Genomic DNA, 12613 nt, shown 5'->3' on the forward strand with positions numbered 1-12613 from the left:
TGCTCACAGTGCCAAAACCACTGGTAAATGCTTTACTGAACATGGTATTACTGTGCTCAATGGGCCTGCCAACTCTCCTGACCTGAACCCCATAGAAAATCTGTGGGATATTGTGAAGAGAAAGTTGAGAGACACAAGACCCAACACTGGATGAGCTTAAGGCCGCTATCGAAGCATCCTGGGCCTCCATAACACCTCAGCAGTGCCACAGGCTGATTGCCTCCATGCCATGCCGCATTGAAGCAGTCATTTCTGCAAAAGGATTCCCCGACCAAGTATTGAGTGCATAACTGAACAGAATTATTTGAAGGTTGACTTTTTTTGTATTAAAAACACTTCTTTTATTGGTCGGTTGAAAAATGCTATTTTTTTGAGATAGGGATTTTTTTTGTTTTTTCTTTATGTTCTAAAATCATCGATATTAAAACAATAAAAGGATTGAACTATACTTCAGTTGTGTGTAATGAATCTAAAATATGTGAAAGTCTAATGTTTATTAGTACATTACAGAAAGTAATGAGCTTTCCATTTAAATTTAGTGCTGACTACTTCAAGACTACGTTTAATTCCTGTTCAGCTTAACCTGTCACTCATTTTCAGTTTCATATCATCATTTTTTTTCATACTTCATTCCAAATAAAGCACCTTACCTATAACCCTGTATAATACAAAGAGCTTAAAAAAGACCCCCTAACAGCACAGACAGAGAAACACACATTTTTATATAAGCTATTAAATATGTAATGAAATATCTATAATTCCTCCATGGAGGCTTCCTCCTAATGGTTGTGTTGCATGATGCAGGGCGGCTCCAACACCACAGTCAGGCATGGTGGGATATATGTCAAAGCAGTCCTCCCCAAAGGAGCAGCTGAGCTGGATGGAAGGATAAAAAAAGGTAAAAGCTGTAAAATTAACAGCGATATACTATTGTGCCATCAGCATATTTACATTCACCATCAAAAAATTATTGCAGTGCTGTCTGACAGGTAGATAAAAGTTACTAGTAATAATATAAAATCAAATTAAATGTATTTGTATAGCGCTTTTTACAACTGATGTCACAAAGCAGCTTTACAGAAACATGATCACAAGACAAAGAATCAGGCAAAACATTAAACATAGAAAATATAGAATACAGAGCCCCCAGTGAGCGCGGAGGCAAGGAAAAACTCCCTCACAGCTGCAGGAGGAAGAAACCTTGGGAAGACAAAGACTCACATTTAAGGGTGGACCATCCTACCACTGGTCAAATGGGTTTTAAAATATTTTTAAGAAGTCTTTTATACATCCACATAGGTTTTATATACATTCTAAAGTATCACAGCACCAGTAATGGAAGCAGTTAGAGTTCATGTAAGCTTGGATGTAATCTATAGTGGAGAGTAAGATGGATGATGAGCAGCTGATCTGTGGTGGTGGATGGAGAAGAGCTGACTTCAGAAACTTCCATCAGTCTGGCCGGACAGGAGACGCGAGAGCCTGAGGGTCCAACATCCATCAGTGTCCGGTCAGCCTAACTAAAGGGAGAGAGACAGAAGGTAACAAACCCTGAGGCACCCTTAAACACCGGCATCTACCAACTCCACTGTCCACAAACCTGAGTGACCGTGTGCAGTTTACCAAAATTCCCTCTGTCCATAAACCCCTGGATCTGCAGCCTTATCTAAAGGAAAAAACATTAATAACCAAAAGCTAGACCAAACAAGTAAGTTTTCAGTCTACACTTAAAGATTGAGACTGTGTCTGAGTCCCGAACATATTCAGGGACAATTGGGGGAGCTTTATAAGAGAGAGAGCCCTTCTTCCTGCAGAGCTCCTCTGAATTTTAGGAACTACTAAGAAACCAGCACCCTGAGATAAAAATAAATCGTGTTGGTCCATAACAGGAGATGAGGTCTCGTAAATACTCAGGAGCGAGCCCGTGTAGGGCTTTATACGTTAACAGGAGAATTTTATAGTCTATGTGGAATTTGACTGGAAGCCAGTGCAGTGCTGATAGGACTGGACTAATATGGTCAAATGTTCTAGTTTTAGTAAGGACCCTGGCTGCAGCATTTTGAACTAGCTGAAGTTTATTTAAGTTACTGCCGGAACATCCAGACAGTAGCGCATTACAATAATCTAGCCTTGAGGTAATGAAGGAATGTACAATTTTTTCTTCGTCATGCAGGGATAAGGCATTTCTTAGCTTGGCGATGTTACGTAGGTGTAGAAAAGCTGTTCTAGTAACATTAGATATGTGTTTATCGAATGCTCAATCTAAATCTATGATAACTCTGATATTTTTAACTGCTGAACCAGGTGAGAAGGAGAAGTCGGCCAGATTTAGCATTAAAGCCTAATAGGAGAACTTCTTTTTTATCACTATTTAATAGGAGGAAGTTGTGCAACATCCATAATTTCACATCTTGTACACGGGTTTGGCTGAAAGTACTAAAAGTGCTAATATAGGGCAAAATGTATAAAGTTGCATGAACAGATGCCAGATGTCTCAGCATGGAGATGGAAATGGAGTCCTGCAATGACCTTTCTCATGCAGCTTGAATATTCTCACACAGTTCCTGTAGATAATACGGTTGGGGTGGAGTGTTAATGGTGTGTCCAATACCATCCCACTTAGTTTTTTAGCATCTGTCTGTGGCTGAGCCAGAAGGTCCCTAAACTAGAGGAAAGAATCTCTGTGCTCCACCGGATTAGAGACGATGAGGATCTCCTTGACTTCATGCTGGCGACATCTCAGGCGATCAGCGCGGGTTTAGACGGCAGTTTGCCTCGAACAGCTGCGAGGGAGGAGGAGCACTGGCCTCGGCTCGGAGCTAATCCCAAGACCGCGAAGGTGTACTAATCCACGCCGCGCCAGCCTGAGCCATGGTCCATTGCAGGTGGAGGTCCGCGGGGCGGTAGACTCTCCGCCTGCCACCCGAGAACGCGGAAGATCTGTCTGAGCAACAGGTTCTCCGTACCTGAAGAGCTGAATAATGCCACTCCAACAAAACCCATCAGAGTGAGCTCTCCAGCCAACTTCACCCCCACTCCATCCACAAACCCCACCTGGCAGCGGGCCGTGCCTGGCCTGCAGAAGTGTGGCTTAGCTCCGAGGGACTCCCCCTCCTCCAGAAGACGGTCCCACGCCCTGAACGATCAGCCTGCACGCCGCTCTCGCCCTAAATCTGCAGATTAAACACTGCTGATCACCGAACCACGACCTCATCTTCTACCCCCGCGACAGACCCACAGCCCTCAACCAACCACCCTCGTGATTGGAGACTCAATTGTCAGAAACATTCACCATCGCTCAGCTGCTGTCCAATCAGTTTCTGGTGCAAAGGTCTTGGACATTACGATGCTGCTTCCCAGTCTTCTGAAGAAACACCCCTGGATGGAGAGGATAATAATCCACGTTGGATGTAATCAATTTAGAAACCAGAGCACAGAACTGGTAAAAAGGACTTAACATGCCTGTTATCCTCCATTCAAGACTGTGGAAAATCTGTTTTTATTTCTAGACCAATTCCTTCGCTAGGAAGAGGCTCAGGTCATTTTAGTAGACATTTTAAATCTTCATACCTGACTTCAGAATACCTGCGTCTCCCAAGGCTTGGCTTTTATAGACAATTTTTACCTCTTTTGAAATCGCCCCTCTTTCTATAGATTTGATGGGGTTCATCCCAATAGGCTGGTTGCACAGATTTTAGGACACAATATGTTTTACTCTGTTTTTAAGTTTAAATGACTAACCAAGACCTACAATGCAAGTTCAATTATGCCAGTAGTCATTAGTAGTAGAAGACCTAGGACCAGCATTTTTACAAGAAATGCCATTAATATACAAAAGTTTAATGTTTTTAGTAATTGTAATAATCTTATACACATTAAGGCATCTCATATTACTGTAAACCAAAAGGAAAACTGTACTGATAATCCAATGAGTAATCTTGAAAGTTAAAAAAAAAGAAAAGGTTTAGGTATAATCCATTTAAATATTAAAAGCCTACTACAAAAAAGATCATTTTAAAATTCTGGTTGCACAATCTGATCCTGATATAATAGTTTTAACCTGGCTTAGTAATAGTACCATTGATGAAGTAATAATTTTATATTCCATAGAAAAGATATTTACACCTGAGTAAATATACAGACTACGGTTTTATGTGCAGTATCTAAAGAAAAAATTGAGTTTTTAGCCATCAAGGTTTCACTTTGGAAAAGTAACTCTCTTGTTTTAATTGGGATATACAGGCCTCCCTCTGCCCCGCACTCTGCAGCTGAGGAATTAGCTGATCTTTTATCTAAATGTAGTAGTTCCTAATTGCTGGTTCTAGGTGATTTTAACCTCAACTGGCTTTCTAATGCATCCAATAACTTAAAGGAAATATGTGGAAATCTTACTCTAACACAATTAATCGATGAACCAACTTGCCCAAATCTGAAAGAACCTACCAAGTCAATCCTGATAGATCTAATACTGTCCAATAAAGCTGACAAAATTACTGCCTCAGGAGTTATTTAACTTGGCATACGTGATCATTGTTGGATGCATTTGAAGCAGTTGTATAAACAAAAGAGGCTCTCAATTGGTGGTTAGAAGAAATTTTAATAATTTTAACCAGCAAGCTTTTCTTTTCTGACTTGGTAATGAGTGAAATCTTCCTTACTTTAGAAATCCCAGATGTTGATGCGGCACTAAACCATTTCAGTAAAACTTTCTAACAGTGGTAAAAAACATGCCCCTTTTTAAAAGTCACAAATAAGAGACAGGTCAAGCCCCTGGTTTACAGGTGAAGTCTCCTCATTGTTTAAGGCCAGAAATAAAGCTTGGTCAACTGCTAGACGCTCAGGGGAGAGAGACCATTGGCTTATTTTAGACAGCTGAGAAACAAATGTACCTCTGTTGTTAGAAAAGCTAAATCAGAATATTACCTCAACTTAATCATCAGCTCTACAAACCCTCAAAACTTATGGAAAATAGTAAATTCCCTCAAAAATAATTCTCATCCTTTTCCAACCAGTGTTTTAGTTAAAGTTGAGCTGATTTCTGATCACAAGGAAATATGTCAAGCTTTTAACTCACATTTTGCCTCAGCTGGCCACATCTTTGATAAAGATAGCACAAACATATTGAATAAAACTGATCCCAACTCTACTGTTTCTAAAACACATGGTCTCTTCTCACTTGTATTTTATTTAATGCCTTACAAGTTGCATTGTATGAGCATAAACTAGTTTTAAATGCCACGAAAACTAAGTTTATGTTGTTTTCCAGATCTCTAAACACCGATTTTAGTACTGTTAACATTACAACCCTGTAAGGATCCACCATTGAGAGAGTCACAGAATATAAATATCTTTGCATATGGCTGGATGATAAAATTAGTTTTAAACCACACATAAATAAACTAATCAGTAAATGCAGACAGAAGCTGGGTTATTTATATAGACACAAGTCCTGTTTCCCCCATGCACGCCAGAAAAAGATTAGTTGAGGCAACTTAACTGTCAGTGCTGGACTATGGCAACATTATTTATAAACTTGCTCCCTCCAGCTCCCTCAAATTACTGGACCCAGTATGTCACTCTGGAGATGCATACAGAACTCATCACTGTAAGCTGTACGCAAAAATTGGTTGGCCATCTTTAACGGTACGAAGGGAAACACACTGGCTGATTTTTATCTATGAGACACTCTCCGGTCATTTGCCAGAATACATCACTTCATTGATGAATGTGAAAAACAGTAATTATCAGACTCGCTTTAGTGATTGGATCAGCTGCCAGGTTCCAAAAGTTTTTAGTGAACTGGGAAAATCTGCTTTTAGCTACAGAGCACCAGTGAGCTGGAATTCACTACAGGAAACTCTAAAACTCAGCTCACTGGTGTCACTAAATCATTTTAAACTATTAATATCTAACCACCTTCAGACAGCCTGTACCTGTTTTACTTAATTCTATTTTTATTAAACTTTTATTTATTATTATTATAATTATTAATAATAATAATAATTATAATAATAATAACAATTTTTGTTTTTATTATTATTAATAGTTTAGTATTTTTGCTTTTTAAAATTTATTTTAATTTCTTTTATCATTATTACTATTATTTTTATTATTATTATTGCTTTTTTATTTTTTTAGTGCATTTATTTATTTGTATTTTTATTGTATTATGTAAAAGTTAGTTTTAGCTAATTTTAACTCATTTTTGTTGTATTAATCTTATTTGCTTTTGATCTTAATTTTTTATCAATTATACCACACTGTATTATAATCATTAATTGTATTTTTTTCTATTTTACTGTAATTCTATTTCAATTTATCTATTTTTAGATTTTATTTACTGTTATTTTAAAATAATTAAATTTAGCTATTATTTTCTCTGTCTCTGTCAATCCCTGTTTTTGTAAATGCTCGCCTACATTCAAAGTGAGGGTTGCCCTCAATGTACATCCGAGTCAAAATGAAGGTTCTACAAACCAATTATTATGAAGTATAACGAGACTCTGCCCACGTAGCTGATGACGACAGAATGTAGTAAGTTCTTAAGTCCGCTCACTAAACTGCAGTGGTTAGTTTTAGTTTCTCAGGTCAGGTGAGTTGAGTTCCACATATAAAAGTTGGACAGCACTGTGAGCATGACTAATTTGATGAGACACAAGCTGATAGAAGTGGTAATAAAATGTACACGTAATATAGGCGACCGTGTCGTGGCTGTGAATGGGAAGAGTCTGGAGGGGGCCACTCATAAGCAGGCTGTGGATGTTCTGAAAGAGACCGGACAGGTAGGGACACTTCAGCTTCTGTTTGGCTGAATTAATAATAATAATTTTTGTGATTTTCCTTTATAAGTCATTGGTTGTTCAGATGAGTAATCTTAGTTAAGTATATCATATAGCAGATGACCACAGTGATATTTCAGAAGTTGAATAAAGTTTATAGGGTTTACATACATTTTGAAATAATTCTTAAAACAAAATTAGGCAGGTGCCTAATATTATTAAAAGCTGTGGTGTAACTTAAAGTACACTGTTGATGCTCAGAAACCATCAAACCTGACTGAACTGGAGAAGAATGATCCAAAATACCTTCAAACAGAAGCCAGACTCTCATTGGAAGCTATAGGAAGAGTGTAAAGGCTGTTATTCCTGTAAAAGGAGGATCTACTAAATACTGGTGTATTTTTTCTGTTGGGGTGCCCAAATTTATGCACCTGCCTAATTAAATATAAACTATTATTGCACACTTTCTGTAAATCCTATAAACTTCATTTCACTTCTCAATATCACTGTGTTCGTCTGCTATATGATATATTTAACTCAAAATTGCTGATCCGAACAACCAATGATTTATAAAGCAAAAATCATGAAAATGATCAATGGTGCCCAGATAATAATAATAATAGTAATAATAATAATAATTATTATTATTATTATAAATTCAAAAACAAAGATTATAGAAATGTGTCTTCAGCTGCTTTTTGAAACGGTTTACTGATGCTGTTGTTTAGGATATTACAGCACCAGAAATGTGCTCTACTAAAACATTGAGGAGGATAAACTAGCACGTCTCTCTCTCTTGTTCAGGTTGTGAATCTGTTGCTGGAGAGAGGGCAGCTGCCAGTAGACAGTGTGCATGCCCCTCTGACCCCTCAGGTCACTTCAAGCCTCAAAACCTCCAAACATGCAGCTCCTGCAGAAGAACCCATCCGTGCAGCAAGGCGACCCGAGCTGGAGTACAGCTTCATCACACCAGGTCAGTCTAAAGATTTAGAGTAATAGGGCTGTACTTAGCATGTTTTTTTTCTCTTTCAAATGATTACTCAGTTAGTTTGATTAGTTTATTAATCTAACAATTAATTTATTTTACTTAGTTTGTTAACATGTATGTTCATAATCAGATTGCCACAGCGATCAATTTCTTGCATAGGTCGGTTAAGGTTCTTTAATTAAGAAATCCGATGAAGAGAGCTGTATTTTAGCTCAGTAAAGATAAAGGTACTTTTTGCAAAACAGATATACTTTTATACATGGATCAAATTTTTTCAATATGTAAACCAATACAGTTTTCAATGGCTCTTATTGATTTTCCATCTTCTTTTTGCACAGTTCTTCACAGTTGCTTGCTTTTCATGCATAAACAGCTCTGTGGTTTCATGTTGGTTACTCCTCTAACTAAAATTCTCAGTCTGTCCAGGCAAAACCAAAATCTGAAGTAATCAATGTAGCAGGACACACCTGGGCAACAAAACACCTGATAATCACATGTTCCAATACATGTTCCAATTTCAGATAAAAGGTCTCTGAGATTTAAAAAAAATCTTCTGACTGTTTAGCAGATCTCATATTCATCTTTTAATTGCAAACCTAAATGTTTTAGCCTACAGAAGAAATAAAGGAATTGGCTTTATTGTCCAATGCGTTTGAAGGGGAACTGTAAGTGAGCAGTGTTTTACACAGCTGCCAAAAGGTGGCAACCTAACACTTTTGGAGCAACACTGAAACTGATTTTTAAAAATAATCTTCAGGTTGTAGCTATTGTACGCTCAGAATAATGCCGCAGTTTGAAGATTGGTTTTAAATGATGTCACAGTGAAAACGCTCACTGTTATGGCTCATGGGAGTCTGTAGTTACAGTTTGTCTCATTTTTCACAGATAATGTGTTTGATGTGAGCTTGCTGAAAAACACCTCTGGCCTGGGATTCAGCTTTAGTCGGGAGGAGAACGTTCCGGACGAGCCCCTCGGCACCAGCATGGTTCGGGTCAAGAAGCTGTTTCCAGGACAGCCAGCTGCAGAGAGCGGCTGCATCCAAGTGGGAGACGTCATCCTGCGTGTCAATCAGACATCACTTAGAGGGCTCTCGCAGCATGTACGTAACACAATATACACTCTTAAATAATCATTCCTGTGTTGTTAACTTAGGATGTTAGCGTCCATCTAACAGTTAAACCTTTTACACTGTATGACTGTCTGAAACTATATAAAACTGTTACACAAACACTCAGATTTACTTTTTTTACACTATAAAACAATAATAAAAAATCACTACTAAGATGAATAAATTAGTCAGAAATGTATAATTATTTAAACTGTTACTAAATGTAAAATGATTGTACTGGAGTAATAAACAGCAGTTCATCTTGTCTAAGCTGTGGCTCTGTATTATTTATGTTTTTACAGTATTTTTCCGCTAGCTTAAAATCCTTTAATTTTTACCTACAATCGTCAGTGCGTATTATAATCCAGTGTGCCTGTATGAATTCTACCAGAATTATATATATAACCCTGGCTAGCACTGCTGGAGCAGCATTAGCATTAGCCGCTAACTGCGCTAGCTCTCTTGCCGTTCAGAGGTATTATCCGATTGTAGCCTGCTGCTAACCCCGGCTAGCACTGCTGGAGCACTGTAAGCATTAGCCACTTACCACGCTAAGCACCAGTTCTTTTGCCATTCAGAGGCAAGTATATCAGACTGTAGTTTGCACGTTTAAACAGAAGCGCTTTACTCACCCAAATCTGGTGCCTCTTATAGTGCGAAAATTTTGGTATATGAAGGTCAAATCAGATCATTATTATCTGATACTCAATATTAAAAGAATAGGATCGGATCAGACTGGATTGTGGTGGAAAATTACATGGTTGTACATGGGTCTTTCTTATGTAATATATGTGTAATATTGTTTATGGTCTAAATTATATTCCTTTTTTATACCAAGTCTACTTCAATACAAGTCTATTGTATTTTCATTATGGAATGAAATTCTGAAATTTGAAATGATTTAATTTCCAAACACAGATTTTAACACAGATTGTAATTATTACAGCTCCGATGGATTGAATTATGCTGTTAATCTGGGCTGTATGGGGAAGTGCTGCTCAAAACTGTTCCTGCAGATCGATTCATACTGTTCTGAGTTCTCAGTTGAACTGGATCAGGTTCCTCTCTTAAGGTTTTCTCGCCGGATCTCTGGAACAAAGGAGAGCAGCACTGTTCTAAAGTTTGCACTAGACTGTTAGTAGTCAGTTCTGCTGTAGTTTTAGCCTGACATTCGTTCCTCTGTTTTATATATAGGAAGTGATCTCAGCACTGCGAGGGACGGCTCAGGAGGTCACTCTGAAGCTCTGCAGGCCGGAAGTAGGGGTTCTACCCAAGATGGATTTCTCCAGCCAGGTAGGCTTTAGTTGCAAATTTTACAACATGGCAGACATTTTGCACTGAATTTCTATTCCAAGGCATCCACATTTTCTACATGTATTAGTGTTGAATATTTAAGATAAAATGCAGGTTTCTGAAAATTAGTGCACTATTATACACACAGTCAGTTATGATCCAGAAATAATCTAAAATAGATGTAATATACTTTTGGATAAATGTGGCTGGATGCACTACAAAGTGATATATGTTTCTGAAACCAGATTCAACAGTTTACTTTTTTAAATATATTACAGATAGCATAAATAGTAAATTTTATGTATACTTTATAATATTGTGATGCTATCTTATAAAAACTTCAGTTTACTACAAGCTGTCTTGAGGTTTATTTGATGTTTATTTAAGCAAAACATACTGTATGATGCTAGTAAAGAACTCAAAATAAATAAAAAAAATCAATGACTGAAACAACTTTTCTGACTGGGCGCTAGCTGGGTCTACCTATTTCTCTTATGTCAAGGACCCGATAACTCTGAAAACATGGATTCAATGACTGTGTGCACCACATGAGGAGGACATTTAGTTGGGTAGTAACACGAGTAACCTAGGAAATATATATATAACAACAATATTTTTATAATATTATTTGGATTAATGTCCATGTTCTCCTCAGACCCCCATGGCATCTCTCCGGAAAGAGCCCCCACCTAAGCCTCATTTTGCCCCTGACACAGCGTCTCCACCTCAGGCAGAAAAGGTGTTGGGTCCAGTGGAGCAGGTTCTGGAAAGGCTGCTGATGAAGTCGCCGAGCCGCAGGGACAGCTACAGCGACAGCACTGATGATGAAGAAGATGAGGATGTGGAGGAGGCATTTAGCCCCGCCAGCATGGAGCAGGCTAGCCTAAACTGGGACCACAGCGTCTACCAAACCCCCAGGGCCAACCTGCCACAGGGCAGACCCGGGCATTACGACTCGCCCAGTGAGCTAGACGACTCAATCCACTCTGCTTACTACTCCTCCAGCCAGTCTGCCAGCCGTAAAGAGAACGAAAAGAGGTAAGAATTAATGTTACTCCAAGTAGGGTTGTCACGATACCAAAATTTTGACTTCGATACCGATACCAACTGTAGTATCACGATTCTCGATACCAAAACGATACTTGGAAGAAAAAAAAACAATAAAAATATCTGAACATAAAATGTTTATTTTTGACTGAACTGGATTGAACACTGAACAATCGGTGCAAACGTTTTTATTCTAAAATGAAACATTTGTACAAAAAACAAGTTTCGTTATTATAACCTTAACTATAACATAATTATCTAAACACTTCCTAAAAACTAAAACTAAAACCAGAGGTAATGGTAGCCTGACTATGTGAACCTGACGGGCGGGCAGAAGTTAAGTTCTGAATAAGAAAAATAAAGAGACAGAAGAACATTACAATGTTATGTTCATTTTAACACTCACTGCTCCGTTATATTAATCAACCGTTTACCGTTTTTAATAAGCCCATGTTCAGTGTAACGAGCAAGCAGGCTACGTGCCTGACCACAGATTTGCGATGGAAACGCGAAAACGTGAACATCTTGAGTTCATGTTTCACAGCCAATGGGATAATGGAGAAATAGAGAAAACCACGGGTCCAAAACAAAACTCCTGCACACTCCTCTCCATGTTAATGTGATTTACTAGCAGTCGCTAGTAAATCTTAGTAAAGCTACAGACAGAGTGTATCTTGAATAACTCCACTAACCTGTCGACTTCTCAGCTCTTTGTAGAGATCAGGGTGCTTGTCTGCTAAATGAGCGAAATATGATCAGAATTATGTTAAATAACACTGTAACATAGAAGCATAGAACTATTATTTAATTAAAATGATTTTTAAGAACAGCTAAACACAGTGCTGCAGGTCAAACGCGGAGGCGTTCACGTGCGAGAGAGAGACACAGAGAAAGAGTGAGAGAGTGAGAGAGCGAGAGTGAGAGAGATTTGCGTGTTCTGATGTGAGCTACTCACAGGTAAAAGTTCTCTTTGATCTCCTCGTGCTCATATTCTAGTCCCATACATAATTCTGCAGCTCCCTCAGTGTTTTCTGTCGTATTTTGCGGCTAGCGCGAGCGCTTACAACTAACACCGCGGAGCGCGAGGTGCCGCCGCGCTTGTGCCGAATCCGCTACTGAATCCGACTCCCGCTTCGCGGACAGAATCGGCACAACACCCCCCGCTGTACAACTGCGGGAGTGAAAACAGCGCTAATAAATAAAGTAGTTTAGTTTCACTTTCAGTTTTCGTTATTTTATTTAAAAATAAAAATATCAATAAAAAACAGATGCCTACATCTCAGACTATTTTCCCACACTTCACTCCTCGCGCCCGTTTTGTTCACAAGTCGCGGACGAGAGACATCTGTTATTTTAGCCGTCGCCATTCTACACTCGCTGCTGCTCTGCTGGCTTGC

The 12613-nt window shown here is 38.6% G+C and overlaps 1 protein-coding gene across 6 annotated transcripts in view; it reads left to right on the forward strand.

Annotated features, from left to right (window-relative positions):
* Positions 1–12613, forward strand: part of ptpn13 (protein tyrosine phosphatase non-receptor type 13) — a 201575-nt gene that overhangs the window by 157677 nt on the left and 31285 nt on the right. For 4 of the 6 annotated variants that reach the window (XM_049466083.1, XM_049466081.1, XM_049466082.1 and 1 more), the window contains 6 exons: positions 805–898; positions 6697–6782; positions 7584–7752; positions 8653–8867; positions 10071–10169; positions 10825–11207. In XM_049466083.1, the coding sequence (XP_049322040.1) occupies positions 805–898; positions 6697–6782; positions 7584–7752; positions 8653–8867; positions 10071–10169; positions 10825–11207 (1046 nt within the window). The remainder of the gene's footprint in view (positions 1–804; positions 899–6696; positions 6783–7583; positions 7753–8652; positions 8868–10070; positions 10170–10824; positions 11208–12613) is intronic. The other 2 variants (XM_049466085.1, XM_049466086.1) reach the window with 2 other exon arrangements.

Source organism: Astyanax mexicanus, chromosome 17 (assembly GCF_023375975.1).
Source record: "Astyanax mexicanus isolate ESR-SI-001 chromosome 17, AstMex3_surface, whole genome shotgun sequence".
Lineage (NCBI taxonomy): Eukaryota > Metazoa > Chordata > Actinopteri > Characiformes > Acestrorhamphidae > Astyanax > Astyanax mexicanus.